Source organism: Eublepharis macularius, chromosome 10, assembly GCF_028583425.1.
Source record: "Eublepharis macularius isolate TG4126 chromosome 10, MPM_Emac_v1.0, whole genome shotgun sequence".
Lineage (NCBI taxonomy): Eukaryota > Metazoa > Chordata > Lepidosauria > Squamata > Eublepharidae > Eublepharis > Eublepharis macularius.
In genome coordinates this window covers 93,026,619-93,052,730 of record NC_072799.1, presented here as the reverse complement: position 1 = coordinate 93,052,730, position 26,112 = coordinate 93,026,619, and the positions used below count along the sequence as shown (strand labels likewise).

At 44.6% G+C, this 26,112-nt stretch overlaps 1 protein-coding gene across 1 annotated transcript in view; it reads right to left on the bottom strand.

The window, feature by feature from the left end:
• The window catches only part of YIPF7 (Yip1 domain family member 7), a 28,395-nt gene extending 10,994 nt beyond the window's left edge, over window positions 1-17,401 (bottom strand). The window contains exons 1-4 of the mRNA XM_054990114.1: window positions 17,337-17,401; window positions 13,276-13,392; window positions 10,510-10,676; window positions 4,957-5,102 (exon numbers count right to left, since the gene is read on the bottom strand). Coding sequence (XP_054846089.1) covers window positions 4,957-5,102; window positions 10,510-10,676; window positions 13,276-13,391 — 429 coding nt within the window. The 5' untranslated portion in view covers window position 13,392; window positions 17,337-17,401. The remainder of the gene's footprint in view (window positions 1-4,956; window positions 5,103-10,509; window positions 10,677-13,275; window positions 13,393-17,336) is intronic.
• Window positions 17,402-26,112: the final 8,711 nt, after the last annotated feature.

The window sequence follows — 26,112 nt, the reverse complement described above, 5'->3', positions numbered from 1 at the left end:
TACCCATGATGTGCTAGAAACAATGAGTAGTCAAGAATTGTCCCTACTCACCAGAAGATGTCTTAGGGAACTTGATTACGAGAGCATGCTGCTTAGAGCCTGCAGAGTGTGCTCATCTTTTTCAGTTAATCCTCAAAAAACAAGATTAGGAGTACACAATGAATCAACCTCTAAGCATACAACTTTTACAATTACTCTTAAAGTGACTAGGTGCTTATACACAGTGCTATATATTTTGAAACCAGAATAAATATAATTTCATCAAAATTACATAGAAAAATAGACACACACACAATATACCCCCCTCCTTCCACAGAGCGGGGTCCCACACACTCCCTGAAGGTCCTTTAAGGTTGAAGTCAGGCAGGCCAGCGTCTCACAGGGCGGTGCCCTAGGCAGAACCTCCCTCCCTCCCTCCCTCCCTCTCTCTCTCTCTCTCTCTCTCTCTCACACACACACACACACACACACACACACACAAACACACATGAATAAATAGCATCCATTCACAAATACAAACAGCTGATAATTCATGTTACTTACAAAAATACAATCTATACAACTGACTGTGCAAATTTATATCTTCAGAGAAATTGTCTTTAAAATCTCTTCTAACTCAGTCGGGAAGAAGCTCCACGGAAGATGCAACAAAGCAGGTAAGTAGTAACAAAGGTAAAGTGGATTAAGTAAGTCTGTTTATTCTCTCTGTGGAAAGCAGCATGGATAGAGGAAGGAGTCCAAGTTTGTCCAATGCCCTGACCAAACCGGGGCCGGCTTGTATGTGTCAGCTTTCGTCAATGACTTCCTCAGGGGCAAGGAACCTAGCCACACTTCAATTTACTACAATAAATGAATACACATACCAACAATGAAGGCATGAAAAGTGTAAGGGATTTGAGTCCTTGGAGTGTGAAAAGCCTTCATTGTTGGTATGTGTATTCATTTATTGTAGTAAATTGAAGTGTGGATAGGTTTGTATTTGTGAATGAATGCTATTTATTCATATATACATGTCTATAATATATATCTATTTTTCTATGTAATTTTGATGAAATTATATTTATTCTGGTTTCAAAATATATAGCACTTTGTATAAGCACTTAGTCACTTTAAGAGTAAATGTAAAAATTGTATACTTAGAGGTCGATTCATTGCGTACTCCTGATCATGTTTTGGGGGGATTTGCTTGTATTTTTCAGGAGAGCCTTTGTTGTGTTGCCATTTTTTTCAGTTGCCATCATCCCTCCAACAAAAATGCCGAATTATCTATCTGAGTTAACTATTCTAAAGTAAAGAAGGGCTATTATGTTAGTGCTTGAATGCCGTACCTTCTGCAGCGACGCTAGGAAGATTCAGTGGAATTCCGTATTCAGATAGACTCTGCAATTGTGGCAGTAACAAAATTAACTCAATAACTTTGTTTGGATTAGATAGAGAGTTAGGGTAACATATGAGATCTTGCAAAAAGAGAAGAGCATGGGAAGATTATCATGCCAGAATTTAAAGCTCTACTATTTTTCTGCCATCTTAAAATCCATTTTTAAATGGATTCATACAGCTAGTAAAGCACCATGTCTTATGTTCCTTGGAATGCTATGGATTATAAAAAGATTATAAATGATTGCTTATGGAATTTCAATCCAGTAATCGAGACAGTGTTTGAGACTTGGTGTAAATTCAGGGTGAGACTTACAGTGCAATCCTTAGAAGAGTTACGTCAGTCTAAGCCCATTGACTTCAATGGACTTAGACTGGAGTAACTCAGCATAGGATTGCACTGTTAGTCCCCAAATTTCTCCATTACTATCTTTTATATATTTTAGAATAATGTTGCCATGGAAAGAGTGTGTAGATGTAAATTGCATAAGATTGATTGACATTATGAAGGACAGGACTTGTCTCAAGTTTTCTAACTTAGAACTAAAAGTTCCCGTTCTTAAACTGTTTCAGTATTTTCAATTACATATTTTTTTGTATGATAAGGGAACCTCAACAGAACAGAATTAACATCCTTTGAAAAACTTACTTATGAATGTAAAAAGTCAAAGGGACTTACCTCAGCAATTTATAAGATCTTAAATCATAGTTCTGTCTTGAACTATTCTTGGTTAAAAGAAAATGGCAAGGAAGAGTAGATAATATTTCTGATGAGCAGTGACAATTTATTTTTACCTCTAAGGTAACAGTACGTATAAGTGTTTGTTTGAAGGAAAATTACTATGAAGTCATATCTATCTCCTCATAGGTTAAAGTAAATGTATGGAACCAACAAATATGTACGCTGGAAATGTGGCTCCCATACAGCTGGTGTCAAACATAAGTAGTGGAGCGACACTACAATAAAAAATGTTTTGGAAAGGAGTGTTGAGTGAAATACATCAATTGGTTGGTTTCTATTTACCTGAGGATTGTTTATTAGGGCTGTTAAGCGGTCATTAAACACAGATCTATGGTACGGCATATGCTTACTGCTGCTAAGATAATGATTGCAAGCAGCTGGAAATCTCTAAAAGATTAAATGTTAAAATCTGGATCACTAAACTATGAGAATTACTTAAATTAACAGGCTTGGTTAAGAGATGGAAGGTTTAAAAAACAACATTTTTTTAGATGAGTGGAAACCCTTTTACAATGACTAGAGTGAAAAGCTGTACTTTTATATAGATTTGTATAACTGCTATTTTTCTTTGAGAAATATGTTTTAAAGGCAATACAAAAAGTACTGTTTGAATTATAGTTTGGGCTAGAGGAGGTCAAATAGGGATCCCATTCCCCTGGTGGGGGCGGGGGATCACCCGCTTTCACCCTCCCCCCCCGCCTCCAGGTATCTGGCTGGCGGTGGAGAAAGACATGGGAGTGGGCCTCCTGGGAGGGAGGTCACCATGCTGCCCCAAGAGCACTCCTGCGCTTTACCATAGGCCAATTTGGGCCCCAAATAGGCTGAATTGGGTCATTTGAGGCCTGAATCGGCCTGCTTTGAAGTCCATGTGCACTGCTGTGCCTGTGTAGTGACATCACCGGAAATGACATCATTGTGCAGCTGTGGCCCCACATGTGTGCAGCGCACACAAGTTCACCATAAAGAGTGGGAAAAGAAGGTAAGAGCCAGAAGGGTAAGAGGACCTGGTCTAGCCTAAGCCCAAATGAAACAAGAAAATTGCATTAGCAGGTGATAATGCGTAGAAGAAAAGCATTGAGACAAAGTATGTAGGTATTATTGAAGTGTGGGACTCTAATATGGAGAATTGGGTTTGATTCCCCACTCCTCCACTTGAAGCCCGATGGGTGACCTTGGGTCAGTCACAGCTTCTAGGAGCTCTCTCAGCCCTGCCAACCTCACAGGGTGTTTGTTGTGGGGATAATAATAACAACATATTTTGTAAACTGCTCTGAGTGGGCATTAAGTTGTCCTGAAGGGCGGTATATAAATCAAATGTTGTTGTTGTGCTGTTGTTGAAGATAATGATAGTTGAGATGAGAAAAAGTAGGAATTATGATATAATTGCTGTATTACTTCTCTCACTGAGTAAACAAATGTTAAATTATCCCATTTATGGATAATTATTTATAATCTATCTGACTTGCTGAGTAACGTAATATTATGACAGACCGTGTTTATGGTCTTCTCAACTCAGATATGAAAATACTGTAGTAGAATGAGTTTGTATTGTGTGTGTGTGTGTATAAATTAGTTAAGAGAAAGTTATATAAAAATTAATTAAGAGAAAGCTAAAATTCAGGAAGAAAAATCATCACGATGGGATATCTTCTGACGGAAAGAATCATCCTTAGGATAACTCTCCACTGACACTACTGTTTAAAACATGGCCATTTAATAGGCTGGTGAGGGATGAATCAAATCAGCAGACTCAGTCAAGCCAGCATCAGCCCAGAGATATTTCTGTTTACTGGTTGCTCCAAACCTCTGTGTCTAAAGAATAATGCATAATATGAGCATATGGTTGAGGCCAGTCTTGTGTCCATCTGATGAGCTTCCTTACTGGTCTCCTGTGTCGGGGGGGGGGGGCTGTATAGTCATCTTGTCGTCCCCCACCATACGAGTCACAATTTGACCACAGTGGCTGTCACCTCCCCCTCCCCCATGTACTATTGGCAGGGGTGGATGGTACGGACCGCTATCTTGGAAACCATATTTTACTGTATTTTATGATCGTTATGATTTTATTGTGATTTCCATTGTATTTATACTCAGCTCAGCTGTAACCTACTCTGAGCCCGTTTGCAGGGAGGCCAGGCTAGAAATCAAATAAATAACAACAATAAAAACAACAGCAGCAACAACAATAATAATAACTTTGAATTAAGGGATTTGAGGTTTAAATGACTGTATTACTGTTACAACTTGCAAGCTACCCTGAGAGTCCTTTACCTCTAAAGTAGGTTATAAATTGAGTAGCCCCTAGCTACTAAAGAATGGACTCTGCAGGCACATAGGTGTGGTAGCAGACAGAAGGGCCCTGGGCAGGAGCTTTAACATAAAATACTCTGCATATAGAAAAGGGAAGAGCCCAGACATGGAACACTTTATAGCTGATCATAGTTAATAGAACCTTTTGCACAGATCTGATTAACAAAAGCTGGATTAGAGTAAGGCACTTAAGATTCCAATTTCCTCTGTTTCTTCATATTTCTGATTTACATTATTTGCTCATTTCTCTGTCTGGCTGAATCCACACTTACCGGCATAGCGCTAAACAGTCGGAATGGTAGCACCTTCTTGGCGCAATTTCTGACGTCATTGCGCCACGAGAGCATTCCGACTGTTTAGCGCTATGCCGGTGAGTGTGGATCTGTCTCCGTATGTGTACGGGGAGAAATTAGACCCCTTTTCCATACAAACTGAAGAAATGGCCCCAACACCATTTGCAGTCCCGCAGACACTGACCCATAGAGAAGGCACTGATCTGAATGCCTGCGGTTTCTACCATGCCTTACCAGCAGCAAAGTGGCTCCCAGGCCCAAGCAGAAAACCATCGGCCCCGTCAAGTCAGTCTCATTCATAATGCTGCCATCTGCTGGTTTAATTGGGTTCAGAACTGTTAATGTTTTTTGCCAGATGTGATCAAAGTTGATCCCTAGTTCTGCAACAGGAAAAAAAAAATTCAATATTGTTCAATATCCAAAAAGAACCCCCTGGTATAATAGTTCATCAGGGAAACTTTGAGTCCCAAAATAATAAAACAGAGAACCGGCTGTAAGCAAATAATTCTAATGACTCGTGCGCTGCAGCCAAGACTTAATTTGCACTCTAAATTGGGAAGTATTGATTACTCTGTTACAAAAGTAAAACTGTATAAACCAGATGTCATTGTCAACAGGGACTCCTTGTGGCATGGATTACATTTTTAAAAAAATATATAAGTACCTATAAAACAAACTTTGAATAACTGGGCAAATAAGTTGAAAAACACTGAGGATATCACAGAGACCCTCTCCTTTTTATCTGCCGATTCCTGGCTTGCCCCTTGTACCATTCCTGTTTGTTCTCCAGGAGATCAAAGCGGGGGTGGGGGCAGGCAGGAAAGTTGTGTTTGTGTGATTTATTTACAGAGCTGTGTGCCACCCACCAGAGCTTTTTATCTGGGAAAAGAAGTGGTGGAACTCAGTGGGTTGCCCTCAGAGAAAATGGTCACATGGCTGGTGGCCCCGCCCCCTGATCTCCAGACAGAGGGGAGTTGAGATTGCCCTCTGCACCGCTTGGCAGTGCGGAGGGCAATCTCAACTCCCCTCTGTCTGGAGATCAGGGGGCGAGGCCACCAGCCATGTGACCATTTTCAAGAGGTTCCGGAACTCCGTTCCACCATGTTCCAGCTGAAAAAAAGCCCTGCCACCCACACACCTTTCCTCTGATACCACACCACTAGAAATCATGCGCAGCGAGGAGCATGGGTGGCAGGAAGACTGGCAGGTGAGCAGGTGGGTTGGGGAAGACCAAACAAAAGGGCAAGAGAGAAAGCAGTAGGCAGCAGACCCCACTGGATGCCCTGGACCTTGGCAGCTGCTCCACTGTGGGGCATACTAATTCTGGTCTTGAGAAAGCATGAAGTACAAGTAGAGTTATTCTCAGGTTATGTTTATTTATGTCAGTGGGATCTTGCGGATACAAAAACTTTACGGGCATTAATATAAAGTGATGAGACTGAAGTTTATCTCAGCTAGGCATTTGACAGACAGTTTTTTGAACCATTTTTTTCAAATGAACATAGTTGGTTCAATGTTATTATAGAGATATAGACATAACATGATGCACAAGAACTTTCTTGAGTTTTTCTTTAGAATTAAAATGAGCCACTTAATATTCTTTTCTTTTTTAAAAACTGGCAAATTTATTACAAAATATGTAAACAAGATTATAACTAGTGTTTATTAATTATAGGCACCTTAACATGATCTCTGATTATGCAATATAAATACAGAGGGAAAGGCGATGCTATGAAATCTGAATGCAAAATTTATCGTGAGACTGTCATCCAGAGGCAGTAAAGTATATGATGCATATGCCATAAAAATGACTTAATGCCTTTATTTTCCATGCAAATTGTGGCGCTGCCCTTTTGAATGTAAACATGTGTCTGAGTTACAAATGCAAAACAACAAATCAACCTTTATCCCCCCCCCCCTCCCCTTTCTCTGATTTGGCAGACCAGGATTGAGTATTAGTTGCGAGCATAGTTTTTTTACTTAGGATTTTGACTGTGCTACAGTCGGTCTATACAGGGGTAACCTACCCACATGTCTGCTGACACAGCAATGAAGGCCTGATAAACTACAGGGCTCAGCTTGCATCCCAGCCATTGGTGGCAACATGGGAGAGGACTGCTGTCCATTCCTGAGCAGAGATGGGCACAAACAGCAGTACGAACAAAAAAAGCCACGAACAGCCCAATCTGCTCTTCATGAACAAGCTGTTTGTGAGGCCCCATACTAAACAAACTGGTGGTCGTTGCAAGCCTCATTCGTTGCTGTTCGTCTTGCTGTTCGTCAAGCCAGACAGTCTGGCACCTGCATTCAATTCCCTTGGCAACTTAGGCAGGGATTGTCTGAACTCTGTCTGAACTCCTGCTGTTGCCCTGGAAACCCCAATCTAAGCCCAATTTAGCTTGATAGGCAGGTCTTCCTTTCAAGTGTGGAGTTCCAAATTTGTTACAAGGGAGCAAAGAGCAGGGGGGGAGGGGGGCTCCCGGCTCTGGCTTAGTTTGCAGACAGTGGAGAGGGAGAGAGTTGCTGTTGGCATTTTGATAGAGTGCATTGGAGCGTGAATTTTCTTTATGTGTGGTGGGATTGGGATCTACCCCTTCAAGTTCCAGGGCTGCTGCCAGGCTCTGGGGCCAAGCTATTATTTATTATTAGTACCTTTCCTGGTGCCTGCTCAGGTCAGGTTTCTGGGAGTGATGCAGTAGTGATCTTGACTTGGATGATGGCTGGAGGAGAGCCTGCTGGCCCCCATGAACAGCCAACCACAAACATGTTCGTGAACAGGGCCATGTTCGTGGTTGTTCGTGAGTCCCTGTCCGTGGATGGTAATGAACAACAAACATCATGTTTGTTTGTTTTTCTGTTCATGCCCATCTCTATTCCTGAGCCCAGCCAGCACTGCAGGCCCAAGAGGCAACAGGTGTGCCTTGTTTGGCATCACCAACTACCTTGAACGAGCCCTGGGCCTGTGGTCTAAGGACAACTGACAGAGGTTTGCTGAACCCTATCTGATAGGGTTGCCACTCATTGGCTGACAATTGAATACGACTGGACCCTGGTGTGAAAGTCAGAAGTACAAAATGAACACTGTGCTATGGATTTATGAAACACAACACAAAATCTACTTGTAACAGTGTTTGAAAGGAGAGGCTAAACAGCTCTGAATAATTTACAAGCCTGCTAAGAAATCATAGGTTTGCTGTGTGCAGGCAACTTGTGAAACACGACTCTGAGGAAAGCATTGAAATCCATGGCAATACCAGATGTGCATAGGCTGTTTTTTCTTCCACACAAGGATTGGATATTGATACTATGTATACTGTATATTTTATTTCTGCATATTTTGTATTATTTTGGTTGATGGTCATATATCTTCCTGTTACAAGTAAATTTTGTGTTGTGTTTCATAAACCCATCGGCTGACAAGCAGCAGCAGAGGAAGGTGGAGAAGGGATGGGGGAATGGCATCACAATTCGGCATAAACCCAGAAGTGACATCACTGTGTCAGAGCCAGTTTGGTGTAGTGGTTAAGAGTGGCAGGACTCTAATCTGGAGAGCCGGGTTTGATTCCTCACTCATCTGCTTGAAGCCAGCTGGGTGACCATGGGGTCAGTCACAGCTTCTCGGAGCTCTCTCAGACCCACCCACCTCACAGGGTGATTTTTGTGAGGATAATAATAACACACTTCATAAACTATTCTGAGTGGATGCGAAGCTGTCCTGAAGGGTGGTATATAAATTGAATGTTATATAAATTCAGTGTTATAGGATCCCCCCACAATATGGACCTGTCCCAGGTAAGCCTACCATCTGAGTCTTGTCACTTCCTGCATAGTAGCTCACCCACATTTATGATGCTTTTAGGAGCGCAATGGAAGAACAACAACATATAGCAAATAAATACATTGCTGAGCACAGGGCAGTTTAACATTAGAGTTTAAGGCAGGGCACAGCAATTATGTAATTTTAATTGACTTTTTGTCTGGCATTTATTTATTTATTCATTTAGGAGAAAGCAAATTTTCATATGGATTTGTAACTTCTAGGGCAACTGATGGGAATGTTGGACATGATGTGTGTGTGACTTTGGCTGCATGGCTAGTCCACTTCCAAGAAAAACCTGGATGTGATGTACAGTAGCTCTAGGAACGGCTGGACATTCTATGGTAAAACCATTGAGTTTCCAGCAATTCCTAGAGCTACCTATGTCACTGTTTTAAATTTTTTTTCTCCCCCTGCTGTACAGAGTGGTAGTGGGCAAAGAGGGTTGCCAGTGGGAAGTCTTGAGACTTCGCTGCACTATCACCTCATATTTTGGACTTTATCAGTTAATAGGCTGAGATTTGCTGCTGGATTGTTTTAATTTATTTACTATTATTTATTATACCACACTCTTCCAGTAAAATCCCAGGGATGGCTTGGAGCAAAACAACAATCAAATCCAACTTACCTTTTAACTGGAAAGAACATGCTTTAGTGAATCTATGCAATGTGCCAAAGTCTTGGTTTTAAAATTCTGTTGTCCTTCTTGCTGCAGGAATTTAAGTGTGGGTGTGCCCAGAGGCATGAGCCTTTTGGCATGAACCAAAGGTCTCTAGGCCCCTGGCTCACAACCTACAGCTGTGAGTGAGCCAGTCCATTACATCCAGGGCCAGCTCAGGTGTTGGAGCTGTACTGAATATTTTGTTGCTGTTATTGGTTGTTTGTTTTAATTATATTTTGTGTTTCTTTATAAGCAGCATTAGAAGCCCAGTGGAAAAGGAAGCAGAATAGAAATCAATGAATAACTAAAGCTATGGAGTTGTCTGAAATTGTACAGGTCTATTATATAACATTGTCTAATAGGGTTGCCAGCAGGAGACTGAGGGGGTTGGAGACATGAGGGCAGCTTTGGTGATAGCAGGACGTCGTTTCTGGGGTTTTCCTGGATGATGATAACAACAACAACAATAACAACAGTGTGCTTATACACCACTATGCTACAGCTGCTCTAGGAATTGCAAGAAACTATGGTGAAACTGTTTTGGTGATTCCTATAGACAACTTACATCACTTCCAGGGAAAATCTGGAAGTGATGTCAGTCCTCTCTAAGAATCACCAGGAACTCTATGGTTTTACCGTAGGTTTTGGTAATTCCCAGAGAGGCTTGATGTCACACCATAGACCCACCAGCCACTTTTTATTTTACTCGCACTGCTGCTCAGAGCATAAACAGGAGTGCAGGTCAGGGATCCCCTACTACCAGGTGATGGAGAAATGTGGTTTTCTCCTGTTGGCTGCAGGGAAAGGAACACATTCCAATGGGAAGCATTTGCTATTGCAAGGTTGTCATCAGTGCAAAAAATGTATTTGTTTATTCAATGTTGATCCCACCCACTCATCAAGGAATTCAAGGTGGTTTTGCACAGCCTCCCTTTTATCTTCACAACAAGGCTGTGAGTAGGTTATGCTGAGAGACAGTGATTGACTTAAGGTCATCCAAATGAAATTCATGGCAGAGTGGGGAAAGAAAAGTTCCTAGCTGTATCCAATTAATTCATAAAATTAACATTCCGCCTGCCTCTGGAAATTCAAGATGACATAAATAACTTCTTGTTAACATCATATATTTGGTAGTGTATTATTGAAGTAGAAGATCCTTTACCATTATACATTAAATATAATATCTGGGCAAAATAAATAATCGCTTTCTTGATACCACAGAAATCTGTGATGAGTATGAACAAATTCTACTTTATGCATAGCTACTGGAACATGCAAAAAAGGGTAATTAAGTGTTTTAATTCTGTACCTTCAAGCAAAGGAGGTTCTTCATCAAAGCTGTCAGGATAAGTGTTATCAGATGGAAATTCAGAAGCATTTGCTGGCTGAAAAATCTGGCCTGTGTATGGCTGAGATAATGAATGCATTTCTGGATGAGTGGATGCATTTGATTGTAGCGCATCCCCTGTTTGACCCCTACAATGCAGAGGAGAATAAAACAAGAACAGAGTATGAGTTAAATGCCATGTTCCTGGAAATAATCAGTACCCTTGACTTAGATGAATACTGTGGGTCTTAAATCTCTGGACCTTACATGCAAACGTATTTTTAATACCTGCATGTGATGTTCAACTCTTTCGAAATTTTCCAAAAAGTTTTTTAGAGGTTGGCAGGGTGTCACTTTGAAGCCAGTGGTCCCTATAACCTGAGTGGGATCACTCCGTCTGTTCTGGCTTCTTATATTACAAGCTGGGGACCCACAAGGACTTGCAGGGGGCATCTTATTTTCCCCTTCCCCACTATTTCCTTTCTTTCCCCTGAAAGACAGACACACACACCCCCTTCACTCTCCCGCTCTGAGGCAGATTTTCTTGCCAAAATCCAACCTTGCCTGCTTTGGTGGGCAGCCCCAAGTAGCGTGTCTCTTTTTGTGTTTTTAAAGTTCTTTTGTGTCCCACCCTGATAAGCAGTTATAATTTTGGCTTTTTAGCCCAGTTCAGAAACTTGACGGGGTGGGGCGGGGGGACGGGACAGGAGCCTTCTTCCTCTGGCCGTTTTCACGTGTCTTTACATAGCGCAAAACTCATGGAACGAGGGTGTCTTCATAGCACAATTTTTGACATCATTGCGCCACGAAAATGGAATCGTGGTGCAATGACGTCCGAAATTGTGCCATGAAGACGCCCTCGTTCCGTGAGTTTTGCGCTATGTAAAGATGTGAGAATGGCCTCTGAGTTAGAAATGGCACTGTAGACTACATGACGTTCAAAATAAACAGCAACTTTATTGAATAGGCAGGGATGGAATTAAGGCCAGTTGGAGAATGAAAGAGCTGAGGTAAATTTGTTGGTAGAACAGAATACTCTTTAAATCATGGACAAAATATATTTCTTTAAGCTTAGTTTCTATGTTCTAAATCCTTAACAGTGAGGGGTGTTTTGGTTACTTTGGTTACAGCAACATTTCTTCACAGAGTTCCCTTTTACAACTCCGGTTTCCTGACCTTTCCAGGGGCCCACCAAATGTTTCTAGAAAGTGGGTGGGGCCAGGTGGGGCTTTTGCCAAGCGTGGCTTCTGATAGGCTATTGGAGATTTGATTGGCTATGCAGATTTTTAAAAACATGGCTTTGGCAAAAGCTGTTTCCACAGCACAAAGCTCTTCACTGTGAGACTGAAGGTAAGATGTAGCATCCATTTTGTGGCTGGCTCCATCTCCTGCAGCAGACGTTTTGTGGCAGCCATTTTGTTGCTACTCCCACCACACTGTGTCCGAACTCCAAGTGTGGTTGCAGGCTTTAAAAGGTTGAGGACCCCATCCTAGGCTCTTAACTGAGTCTGCAAGACTCAGACAAACTCCATCAAAAGTGGGGAGTATGTCATACTTCAAAATTTCTGCCTTCCCAAACAGCATCACTTCTATCTTGTCTAGGGATCCCAGACTCCCGGGAGTATGTCATACTTCTATCTTGTCTAGGGATCCCAGACTCCCGGGAGTATGTCATACTTCTATCTTGTCTAGGGATCCCAGACTCCCGGGAGTATGTCATACTTCAAAATTTCTGCCTTCCCAAACAGCATCACTTCTATCTTGTCTAGGGATCCCAGACTCCCGGTGGGGGTGGGGGATCTCCTGCCCCCGCTCCCCACACCCCGCCCCCACTTACCTGAGCAGCGGGGGTGGCGCACACCTTCCTTGCGTGCTCCCCTGCCGCGCGGCGCACTCCTGTGCACCACAGCTGCCAGGATCGGGCCCGTTTTGGCCTGGAGCGGGGCCGCTGCAGAGCGCAGGAGCACTCCTGAGCTCCACAGTGCTCAAAACGGGCCCGATCCGCAGCAAATCAGCCCGTTTTCAGCAGCCCAAAATGGGCCTGTTCTGCCACAGATTGCCACGCTCCTGCGCTCTGCAGTGCCTCAAAACCGGGCCCGATCCGCAGCAGAACGGCCCGTTTTGGGCGCATTCTGCAGCGCCTGGCCGTGTGTGCCATGCCTGTGGGGGCGCGTGTGTGCACCCCCCTCTCCCAAAAGGTAAGTGCCAGGCCCCTGTCCCCCCGCCGGGAGATTGAGGGGGCCTGGCAACCCTAATCTTGCCTGGGTTCAGTTTCACTTTAAAGGAACAGTAAAAATGAACACCAGAACTAAGTACATATGAAATAAAGGTGTTTGAGAATAAAATAATCACTTGGTGCTTCAAGGACCACAGCGAAGTTGAATTCCCTGCTACTAAGGAGACCTTATCTCTATTAACATCTGAATGTGCTTTTTTTGTTTTTGTTTGTTTGCAGGCTGGGAAGCATTTATATAATTTGGCAAAAAAGACGCTTATAGTGACTGTTCAAATGATACAGAGTACACACCCTTAGTGACATGAAGAGTCGCCTGTGCTGGTTGAGTATAAAACTGCCCAAAGCCTCAATCAAGAAAAGTACTGCCAATATGAGAATCTCAAGCAGTATGCTTGGAATAACGTATGTGGTTGATGCCGGAGATCAACGCAGACTGCAAAGGCAAAGTCACATTAAGAAGCCCACCTGACAAAGACAAACATTGCTTTCAGCGTTAGGATAAATAAACGTACCTTTTGCTTCCATGAACACTTCCAGTGGTTCCACGCCCACTGTAATCTTGGTTTTGATCACTGACATTATAGTTTGACTGGTAAAAGTCTATCTCAAATTGCTCGAAGTCTGACATTCTGGAGAGAAGGAAATGTTCTTTAGTAACGATAAAATGTTAAATATGGTAAACGTTTTGTTTGCCTGTCTTTCGGAGGTAAAGTTAGAAATCCTAGAGCTGTGCAAACTAACAGCGCAGTCCTTTGATATAAAGTATATAGAGACTTTAGGTTGTAGATTGTCATTCCACTCCCTGGCCGTTTCCAGACGGCTTACCTGGCTCCGGAACGTTGCGCCATCTTGCGGGGAAAACGCGAAATATCGCGTTTTCTCGCGTGAGTTTTGCGTGACATCATGCGACGTCGCGCAAAACTCGTGCAAGAAAACGCGATATTTCGCGTTTTCCCCGCAAGATGGCGCAACGTTCCGGAGCCAGGTAAGCCGTCTGGAAACGGCCCCTGTTAAGTGAGTTGTCCTCTCCAATAAGCCCTCCCTGCTACAAGAGGCTCTTACGCTAGAATGGGATCCAGTTTGTTGTCAGCTGGCAGGAAGAGAAAGTTTACATAGGAGGGGCTGTAGCTGGGTCACCAACCTCCTGGTGGAGCCTGGAGATCTCCCAGAATTACAACAGGTCTCCAGACCTCAGTTTCCCTGGAGGGTGGAGTCTGTGGCATTATAGCCACAGTCCCTCCCCTCCCTAAAGCTCACTATCCCTTGGCTATACTCCCAAATTTCCAGGAATTTCTCAAGTCAGAGTTGGAGACCCTATGCTGCAGGCAGAGCTAAATTGCATAGTATGGACCTGTTGAACACAAGTCATTCAAAAGTGATGATACGGCAATAGTATCTTGCTGTTTAAAACTGATTTCCTAGCTGAGTTTAACAACTAGAGGATGAACTGACCTTAGACATAAGAGTGTATGACAGTGACAAGAACCGGAAGAGGGCAACGGAGTCTGTTTTTTTAAAAGGGGCCCCAGAAAATGGAGTGCAGGAACGCTGGCCTCCCCGCTGTGGCGGCGCCCTCTGGAGGCCATATTGGCAACAACTCAGTTTTTATCCTGGTGCTCCTGCGCAGGCACAGGATAAAAACTGAATCGTCGCCAATACAGCTTGCCTTTTATATAGAAAGATGCATGCAAGGAAGAGAAAGGAAGAGACCAGGGGGAGTTTGTGAGCCTGGGGATCTCAAGCCTCATTCATGTAATAACGGCCCATGTTTTGGAAAGAAACATAATCTTTCTTTCCATCTCTGGAAATTCTTCCCTCCAGAAGGTGCCCCCTCACTTGATGCCTCCCCATCTGATTCCCAAAGCCAGATCAGGGATTTAGTCAGGGAACACCAAATAAAACAACGATGTCTTTACCCGCTTGTGGAAGATGATAGAAGGACATAGATGAATCTTCTCAGGGAGGAAGTTCCAAAGTTTTGGCACCCTGACCAAAGGGTCTTTATCAGGTCACTTCCCAGTAGGCTTGTCAGCACCCCACTGGTGGGATCCCCACCCCCATTTTTCACCCCCACCCCTGTTCGCCTGGCTAACATGAGGGAAAGGAGTGAGGATGCAGGCCAGGAGCCACCATGGGGTGCTGCCGCATCCTCCCCCATAGTTCACCACCCCTGGAGGTCTCCCCAGGCCTCAGATAGGAGACCCACCAGCGGGGTTGCTTCATCTTGTCTCCTAAACTGGTACCTCCCAAGACCCCAGGCCCCTCGGTGTCCTGGCTGGGCACCCTTGCTTCCTTCCCAGATTGGTTCTGGAGCCCCCCTTTATTCCCTCTCTCTCCTCCATCCTCAGCCCCACCTCCCTGGTCCTACCCCTCGGACATGTTCCATCTCTAGGGTCAGGGGTTGGAGGAAGACCCAGCCTATCCCCTCGCTCCACCTTGCAGGCCCTCTTCTGGGCTGCTGTGTCCCAGGGATTGGGCGGCTTCCTGCTCAGGGCTCATCCACAGGCCCCTCCCCTCCTGTGGTATTTCTGGCTGCCACTTTTCCGGTCCTAGGGATCCCATTTCCCCCAGTGGGGTAGGGTATCTCCCACTTTCACTCTCCACCTTCCACCACCCCTCACCTGGCCACCTGGGGGGAAAGCTGCAGAAATGGGCTTCCCAGGTGCACTCCTGGGGCTGCACAACAACATCACTTCCTAGGAGTGGCGTCGTCACACCACCTCGAGAGCACTCCTGCACTTTGCAGTGGGCTGATTTGGACCCCAAATCACCCTGCTGAAAAACATGCATGCATCCCCCTGCCTGCGTGATGAAGTCACTTCTCGGAAGTGACATCATTGCACACATGGGGGGCCACGTGCACATGAGGAGCATCATAGGAGCAGCTAACGGGTAAGCCCTGTGTCCCCCCCTCCCACTGGGAGGGTAAGGGGACCTGGCGACCCTATCCTGTTCTGCCCCAACCCACTGGCTCATGGCCCACTGAGGCAGCAATGGCAGAGTCGTGTTTTTGTTCCAGCACTTGTACTAGGCCTGCTGCAACCCCTGCTATGTGACCTTCCTCCCGGCGCAAACCTCTAGCTCTGTCGCTGCTCGGGGAGAAGCCTGCCCCTTGATGCTGCTTCCCACCTCCCTGCTGGAGCCTGTGTTCATGCTGGGCACCTTGTGCCGGCCCGGCAGTGGCGAGGCCTCCCTCATCCCCAAGGTATTCCAGAGGTGAGTCGAGTCCTTCCCGGGGGCTAGGGGAAATTGGGGTGGCAACTGCGCTGCTGCTGGCTCCAGAGAAGCTGCTGGGCATTGTCTTGAGTTCAAGTTGGTCTCCTGACACAGAGCATGCAGTGAAAAGGCACACACACATTTCAGAGGCACCAATGACACCTTTGACGTTGGAAACCTGAAGCTAATAATAATAACAACATTTGATTTATACACCACCCTTCAGGACAACTTAATGCCCACTCAGAGCGGTTTACAAAGTATGTTAGTATTATCCCCACAACAAAACACCCTGTGAGGTGGGTAGGGCTGAGAGAGCTCTGGAAGAGCTGTGACTGACCCAAGGTCACCCAGCTGGCTTCAAGTGGAGGAGTGGGGAATCAAACCCGGCTCTCCAGATTAGAGTCCCATGCTCTTAACCACTACACCAAACTGGCTCCCTACAGGGTCTCAGCAGGGCCAAATCAGCCCAAATATAGTGAAAAGAGATGGATCGTGCCCCATGACTGCCTACCAACACCCTTGTCCCCTGCTTTTAAGGTAGAGAGGCTGGCCACCCTATTACCCAGCTAGCCTCAGGTGATGGTGGCAGTTGAGCAGGGCCTCTGAAGTTGTACAAAGTGGTTGGGTAGGTCCATATGGGAGACGGCACTGCCAAATACCAAAGGGTATACAGTATGGGGGAATAAAATGAAGAGGGAGAAGAGAGAGAGAATTTCCACATAGCACCTGTTAGTTTGGGACCTCAACTTGACCAAGCTATAGAATATCTCATTTGTCTTTGAATGCATGAAGCAATAACAAAAAAAATCATACACGGATGTCTTCAACAAGTTTTTAAATCTGATAAACATTTCCTACAGAGATATTTTTAAAACCATGCAAATCACATGTTTATGAATTTTGAATGATATCCTACAATCAAATTACAACCGACTATCGATTGTACTCTGTTGCCTTCTTGCATCAAAAATATTTAACACAAATATTTAACACACAAAATATAACAACTCAGTTTCACACAAGTATACAAATCATACAGGTTTCCAAATTAAGAACAAACATCTGATTTATTTTTAATATGCCCAGTAAATTAGGATTTTTATTAGAAATGTGACTCAGTGAATTATGCACACATAAAATTACAAACTGAAGCATAACCATTTTTCTATCTCTGCTTCATATTTTAAAATTTAATTTTCAGCTGAAATTTAATGCTTTTTGATATTTTTCAGAAGCAGAAAAAAATCTTAGTTATTGCTCTTAATTACTGCAGTGTGTATAAAATAGTTATTTATTACTAGCTAGAAGTTTGAACTAGGCTCCTTAAATAATCTTTTAAATTTAAAGTTCATACCTCTCACTGTTGTAGATGAAAATTTCCTACCATCAATGCAGCTTACATGAAGGGAAGCGAGTCAAGTGTTCAGTTGAGTTAAGTTTGGATGAGTTTGTACTATATATAAAGTCCTAAATTTGGCACTCCAGCAGACTCATGACGGAAAGAAAGTCACTCGGTGTCACGGACAGTGTTTGGAAACAACAATAATAAATGAAACAGAAAGTAGCCACCTCACAAGAGGAAAAACCTCTTGGTTTGGAATCGATTCTTTTCATTTTTAATGTAAAAATCCTCATGTCTAAGTGAATAGATCCAAAGGAAGATAAAGTTTCTGTACTGTGAAGAACTGTACAAAGCCATTTGGGCTGGGCTAAGGACTAAAGCCTTTGGGAGAGGGGGTGACGATTTCCAGACCTTCCATGCTGTTCCTAACTGACCCTCAGGAACAACACAGCAGGGGCTGCCGTGGAAGTGGGAAGTGGATTCACACCAGTGTCTGAGTACTTCCACTTTAGTACACTTGAACTGAGTACTTTGTACTTTAGTACACTTGAAATCTGGGTTTTATTCAGGGTCAGAGTACTGGTACTGCAATTCACTCTTTTTGAACTTCTGATTTATCTCTGAGCCATGCCGTAATACATCATATGCGAACTGTCTCTAAGACTAGAACCTTCTTGAAAAATTAATGCGATCATGCAAGAAGGAAAAGACACTTTCAAATGTCACATTACTATGCAGAGGGGAGGAAAGATTCATTAGCAGCGAAACTCCCTCTCATCAATAACATTTAGTGCTTAAAAATTCCTTTCCTTATGCAACATGTTTAAACAATGCCACCTCGATTTTAAAATTGCAAATTAAAAGCACAGCCAAAAGATGTGAGGATGGCTTTCAATAAGTGTGCTTCTGAACCAGCTTGTTTCTTGAAATATATCCTGGGAACAGCTGGTAGTGTTTGCCCCAAATTGCAGATGAAACCACTATTCAGTTTTTAGGTTCCAGCTTTGGTGTGAGCAAAAGAGGAAAACCCTTATTGCGTGATATCTGAAAAACTCTCAGTGTGACAACTGAAATGGAAGCTTCCTTGGCTTGATAAGCGGATGTTTTTGTTGCTACCCTTGGCCTGGAAATGGTGTCAAATCTATTCATGATAGTGTGGACAGGTGACCGTTGTCAGTAGATCTATTCATGATCACTTTTTGTGCATTTAGGGAGATGAAATACCACACAATACATAAACCTTCTGTAAACAGTACATAAGCAAAACACATGCTCCTGCGTAACTTCAACGAAAGCACCTATCTTTGGATGGTCCATAAATTTTGGTCCATAAATTTTGGTTTGTTCAAAAATGATGATCAACTGTGGATGGTCCAACAAATACGTTGGTTTACCAAACTGAGATTTCAAACTAGGGTTTGAAGTGAATTTGTTAACCGCAATTAACACTAATGAAGATTTGTTATGGTGTCTGAATTAATTCTGTCTGTTGCAATAGGTAACTCAGCATGCCTTGGACATTGTGGGGTGCTGCATATCTCTCTTGATAAATCAGCTGCCTCTCTTTGTCTAAGATGGGAACACCTCTTGATTCCTCCTGTCTGTTTCCTTTCGGAGATTCTTTCTTCTTGCCTCATTACTTTCAAAGGAAAGGATGTATTTTTCAGATTTTTTACCATGAAGGCCTGATCCATGTACCCACATCCAGCTTCAGTACCGAGTTAGTCAGCCGTGCAATGAAGCAAGTAATGCTTTACTCTTCCTTTTCCTGTAAGATATTGCTATGAATGGAATTTACCTCAATAAACTAAGTTTTATCTTTGAACAGTTTAATTGCTTGAGGATTAATTACTGCATGTTGGGGAAAACATTTCTGACTGGGAAACTCTGCTACCAAACAAAATATAACCATTTCTAATAGCAACCACCTTGCTGCTGGTAGCAAAATATTGGCTTGCCAACTTCCTGAGGACACAAATCTGACAAGGGGCATGGCTAGGGAATTCTCCACCCTGAGCTCTTGGAACAATGTAAAGAAGACAGTATTGCCAGTGTGACAATGGCACTTTTGGGGAAAACCTAGACACGATGGCAAATAACTTTAAGAATCTTTTGCAATTCCTAAAGATCAGGGCTTTTTTTCTGGGGAAAGAGGTGGTGGAACTCAGTGGGTTGCCCTCGGAGAAAATGGCCACATGGCTGGTGGCCCCGCCCCCTGATCTCCAGACAGAGGGGAGTTGAGATTGCCCTCCGCGCTGCCAAGTAGCCACCAGCCATGTGGCTGCCACCAGCCACCAGCCACATGGCTGCCACCAGCCATGTGGCCATTTTCAAGAGGTTCCAGAACTCCGTTCCATGGCGTTCCCGCTGAAAAAAAAGCCCTGCTAGAGATACCTACCATCATTTCCAGGTTTTCCCCTGAAGTGACATCATCATAGTCGTGTCACTGCCCCCTATGTCCCCACTGCAACTCTAGGCACGGCGACCCACCTTAAACTATATTAAATAATGAAAAATACAGCCTATTCCCTATTCCCTCAGTCCTAAGGAAAAACCATCCTCTGGCCCTCAGAAAAAAGATATGAAAATTAGTTGTGCTGGTTATCATTGCCAGGCCACAGGCAACAACTGCTGGGTGGAATTGGCCTGGTGTGCTGATATCACTTCAAACTTCTATCAAAACTAGAAGTAACATCTTTGGACATCCTAGCATTTGCAGATCCTCTATGGTTTTACATCCACATGGCGTGTTCAGTTTCTACCAGAAGTGACATAAACATGGCAGTGCACCCCTTTCCCCTCCTCATTGCCTTCTGACATGGATAATGAATCAGGATGCTATGAAGCCTCCCTAATACCAGTGGAAAACTGGTTTGTGGGCAACTTTGCTGGTATAGACAAAATGTCCTCCCTACTGGGAGGCCCAGAAGGGACAAGATGTAGACTGACAATGGGATTTATGCCCAGAGATGAGTTACTTACATCTGGTAGGTGAACCAGAATTTGTTGTGCAAACCATAGTTTAAACAAACCACAGTCATGACATCTGAAAGTAGCCTTCATTTTTATTCCTGAGAATAAATACTTCCTAGGTGGTATCTTAGGGTTACCAGGTGTCCCTAACCTGTCAACAGTGGGGGACTGGTGCTTATCTTTCAGGCCTTCTCATGATCCTCCACATGTGTGCGCTTTGTGCATGCTCCCACATGTGTGTAATGATGTCACTTCCAGGAAATGACATTATCAAGTAGGTGCAGGGGTGTGTGTGTTTCGCCATGGGCCTATTTTGGACTCAAATTGACCGTTTGAGGCCAAAATTGGCCCCTGACAAAGCACGGGGGTGTTCTTGAGATGGCATGATGACATCGCTCCTGGGAGTGACGTTATCGTACCACCCCTGGGGCGTACCCGGGAGGCCTGTTCCTGCACCTTTCCCCCCTGCTGGCCAGGTGACAGGTGGCCGGGGGCAGAGGGTGAAAGCGGGGAATCCCCCACCCCCACCAGGGGAATGGGATCCCTATGTCACATGTTATATGAGGTTAATATAGTCTGCCCTGAAAAAAAGATTCCACAGGGAGCTGTAGCCAGCGTCAATCACCTTCTGGCATGTAGATATGTTCTGTGTAGTGCAAGAGTGTGGGCAATTTTGGAATTTTGAGAACACTGAGTGGGAGCCATCACAAAATGGCTGCTAAAGGGCTGGAGCCAATCACAAAATGGCTGCTAAAGGGCTGGAGCCAATCACAAAATATCAGTAGGTTCTAAGCCAAATGCCCTCTTGTGATGGAGCTGTTCCCATACTAAAGCTCCCAGAAGACACAAAAGTGACGCCTCTTGGGCTTTTCTAAAGAACCTTTTGTTCAAATAAGGTAGAGGAAAGTTAGGATTGGTTCTTTGCTTTGAGGACAAAAAGAATAGGAAAACACACTGGTGGGCCCCATGGGCACCACACTGGGGAATCACTGGTGTACCATATTGGCACTTGGTATACGAGGCTGTGCTGAAATTCAGCCCCTTAGCAAGAACAGTTTCACTTTCCAGTTTCAGTTCAGCTTGGAACTTGCTGGCAGCCAGTTCAGTTCACGGTCTTGTCCTAATGGACCTTTGCAGTTACAATAAAGTTACCAGTTGGTTACATCCCTTCTGTGTGGCCTCCCTTCATGAAACATAACATTGTATACCGCGGGTATAAATTATAAATATGTTCTATATAAATAAAAGGATAATGCTTTTTTTTACATCTGATGAGTGCCTTGGAGTGTGGGTTTAGAAAGAGTGTGGGTAGTGTGGTGTCCTGCTACAAGTGGAAAAATAATAAATAATAATATAATAAAATAAAATAATATTATCTTTGGAAGTAATTCTAGGCTTGGTCAAAGTACAACCTTTTCCTCATGAAATTTAATGTGTGGTGGATCTGATTTGTTCACTGACCCTTCTGGCAGAGGAGATTGCCACTGAAAACTTACTTTAAAAGGGAGCACACCTCGATTGCATGTGGCCAATGGTTCAAAAGATGCTAACATAAGGCAGGACAGCACCAGCGATAAGGACCATTAGGGAATGACCGGAAGTACCGGGGTATATAAATTGAACATTCTTCTTAGAAACTGGCAAGACGTCTGCTGTGAGAGAACACTAACTTCCCCTCTACCTGTACGTGAAAGGTTGAGATGGCTGCTAAATGAACCTTAAGTGATGTTGTAGCTAGACTCTTTGACTTTAAGTCATACAAATAGTCAAGAATGCTGGATAACGGGCAGTTCTCCAGTCTAAAATCCTTCCCTTTAATCCATGTTGCAAAGCGTGCGCATTTATATCCATGCAACCTCCTTGCTAAAGGTCTTGGAAATCAACATAATATTTTGAATCTGTTGAGAGAAATTCATGACGGATGCCCCATGCGGTAAGGTGCCTGTTAGTGGATTGTGACACAGGATCCTTACCTTTCAGACTAAATCTGGAGCTTGTGGGAGAGTGATGCAAATATGTTTTGGGAACCAAATTTGTCTCGGCAGGAATGGGGCAATGAGTATGCAATCTCTGTTTTCCCTCTCTATTTGACAAATGACTTTGGGTAAGAGTGCAATTAGGGGAAATGCATAAAACAGCTGGGAGGGAGCTTTTTCATGTCTTTTCTGCTCCACGTGGAGTATTCTGTACATGTGGAGCAGTAAAAACAGGGGGGAGAACTCCCTCTGTGCTATTGTAATGCAGGAAAATGGTCTGACTCAACTAGAATCTCTCAGAACTCCATACAGAGTCATTGAACTTGGCAGAACAAAGAGGAAAACCCTGTAGTTCAACCATGAAGTCAGAGAGAAAAAATGCATGGAGCTAAGGAAGTAAAGTTCTTGTGGCAGCTCAGAGAGAACTCAGGAAAGGGGGTCGCTTCTTTTGGATTTCACATGACCATTTAGGCAGGGGAAAGGGTTGCTATGTGTCCGGAAGAAGCAACTCCTAAGAGGCCATAAGGAAGCGACAGAAACTTCACTGGTCAGCTGGCCTGCACGTGCACAGTCCCAATGTGGGACTGCACAAAAGAATGAGGATGAATGCATGTTTATTTTTTTGCATTTGATACATTATAGTGCCTGTGTCCTGTCTATTTCTGGTTATATTCGTGGTTAATTTTGCTATGTCAAAAGTTTCTTCTTTCAATGACAATTCGACCCGACTGGAAGGAGAACATTTTATTCTAGTTCCTTGTGGAAACAAAAACCACAGCCTTCAGTCAGAAGGAACACCTGCCTCCCTCCATCAAGCACCAGTTATATGGCCATCACGGCAACAGAGACTTAGCTGATTGTCAATAATGTATAGAATTACTTCAGCTCTTGGCTTCATATAGTAATTGACAAGACTTCCAATATTCCATCAGTGTATAACATGAAACGCCTGCCTGGCTAAAGACCTCAGAAACCAAATCAATGCGCATTTGCATTATTGTGGTGCATTGCTAAAGAGCCTGGTTTAAATGCATTAAATTCAGGGCTCATTTTGAGGGGGAACACGCAGGAACGCAGTTCTGGTAGTTCTCCAAAGAGATCACATGTCAGGTGGCCCTGCCCACCTGATTTTTGGCCATTTTGGGCCCATTTTGGCCTGGATTGGTCCCAAAATGGCCAGGATTGGGCCTCTAATGGGTGGTGGATCACTCTCCCACTCAGCAGCAGCCCAATTCTGACCATTTTGGGTCCCTTTTCGGCCATTTTCAGCCCCTTTTTGCCATTTTGGGCACAATTTCGGCCCTGAATGACCAGGATTGGGTCCAAAACAGCCAGGATAGGAGATGTCAGGGGTGTGTGGCATATGCAAGTCAGTTATGCTAATGACACACTTCCAGTGATGGCAAGGGGCGTGGCATATGCTAATGAGTTATGCTAATGAGTTCCTGCCGCTCTTTTTCTACGAAATGACCCCTGATTAAATTGCATGTTGACCATTCAGAATATCCAGCAAATGCCTAACATTTGCCCTATTTAATGTCACAGGTCTTTTCTGGTGGAGCACAATTTACAAAAACGTGGAGGGAAAAAACCCACTGGTGTCTATTGGCTGAGTAACCACAGGGTAGGATGCCTGTTGCTTGCCCCAGACACATCAGTGATGGAGTCTCCTGAAAGTTCAACCAGGTGGCTGGGATCACATGCAGTTCATGTTCCTCAACTGACTCCAGGTTTAACAAATGTCATTTTCATCATATTATTTGACAATCCCTTTGACATTTGATCATGTAGCTTCATGAAATTGTGCTTTATTCAGAGTTCTACATCTGCATACAACAGAAGTTTCAAGGCAGTTGTTCTTTTAAAAAGAGCAGCTGCTGTAAACTGTACTGCTTCTTGGGTATCTTTGGCCATTCTCCCGGGCAGGCACTTTGTAAGGCTTACTTGCAGACTTTAATAAAAACTGCTGCATTGCTCAGTCAGTGACTATATCTAGCATTTGCTGCAGTATTTTAAAATATTCAGAAAGTTCTTTTTATTTTGCTATATTATGCAACGCATTATCTATCATACGGTAGTTCTAAACTTCAGCTCCATGCCCGATGCTTAGGTACATCAGTGAGTGGCATAAATGAATAAATTAATCCTAAATTGATCCCTGAACTATCTGGCAGTCCTTTATTAAGAAGTGTTATATGCCACCCTTTTCCACAACGGACAGGCTCAGTGAGGTCCTGGGAATGATAGGAAAATTGTATCTGAGCACATAGCCCAGATAAAACTAAATGATTGTAAATATTAGAGCATTAGGTGTGGATTGGGGGGAAATGGATTAAATAACCAGTCAGACCTAGAATTCACTTTCAGCCTAACCTACCCTCAAAAGATTGCTTTGGGGATAATCAGAGAAACATACCAGCTTGAACTTGTTGCAGCATATGCAGAATTTGTGACAGTCCGCCAGACCCTTGTGCAGTTTCTGACTTATGTTAGCAGTTATTGTGTGGTGGCAGGGCCGGATCGACAGGGGGGCAGGGGGGGTTGTCTGCCCCTGGCGCTGCCAAAGAGGGGGCGCCAGGGGCAGCTGCCAGCCGCCAGGAGCATGCAGGCGGCAGCATGGGTGGCTGGGAGGCCGCCCGCACCATTCGCCTGCCCCGCAGGACAGGGGGTGGCCGGCTTGCTGCGCGCCCCCTGTCCTGCAGGGCAGGTGAATGGCAGCGCGGGTGGCTGGCCGCCCCCTGTCCTGCGGGACAGGCAAATGGTGTGGGCAGCCTCCCATCCACCCACGCTGCCTGTGCCAATTCCGCGGCATGCCGGGGCAGCCAGCAAGCCACATGGGCGGCACGCTCCTCCCCGCGTGATGACGTCATGGAAGTGATGTCATCACGCAGCACTGGGAGTGCGCATACTGTGCACGCATGCGAGGAGCCGGACTTGGGTTGCCCTGGGTGCCGGTAACCCTAGATCCGGCCCTGTGTGGTGGTTGCACATGCAGTAACCTTTGCACTGTCTCTGTCGTGACCCTCTCTGACCAGCCCTCTGACTGGGCCAGTGACTCAGACCTGGAGTGCTCAGAGGAAGAGACTGAGGACCAGCGGGGTCAGGGCAGGCCTGGTGTTGCAGAGGCACCTGCTGACCATGTGCCAGTGGCTCCAGAGACCACCCTGCCAGAGCCTGCAAGCAAGTCCTTGCTGCCTGCCCCAGAGCTAAACTGCAAGAGATGAATTACAGGAAGATGCACACATGAAGGGAACCACAAGCCAGGAAGATGAGTTTTAAAAGACAGATCAGAAGGCTCTGTCAATTTCCCTCTCTACAGAGCCAGCAAAGATCATTCCTCAGAGGGTTTGTTAACTTCCTCTTCACCTCCCGGAGGCTCTGTCAGTTTAACCTCCCCTTCTAGGAGGTGAAGAGGAAATAAATAAACCCTCTAAGGAGAGATCTTTGCTGCTCTGTAGAGAAGGGAAATTGACAGAGCCTTCCGATCTGTCTTTTAAAATTCAGTTTCCCGGCTAACATTGCGACTCCCTTCACGTGAGCGTTCTCGTGTAATTCATCTCTTGTCGTATAGCTCTCAGAGATCTCCACTGGACCCCTGCCAGGCAGGGCATGAACCAGGGCCCATGGCCCCTCCAGATCATCTCCCATGCGACAGGAATGGTGGCAGCGAAGTGCCCAGGCAGAGGTGGCGCAAAGGCAAAGTGCGAGGCTGGCTGGGCGCCACTTCCCTGCAGCCTCAGCCCAGAACACTGAGAGCGGGACCACAAGTGACGCCTGACACAGGTTGGACACTAGCCAGCTTCCCTCAAGTTTTGATGGGAAATGTAGGCATCCCGGTC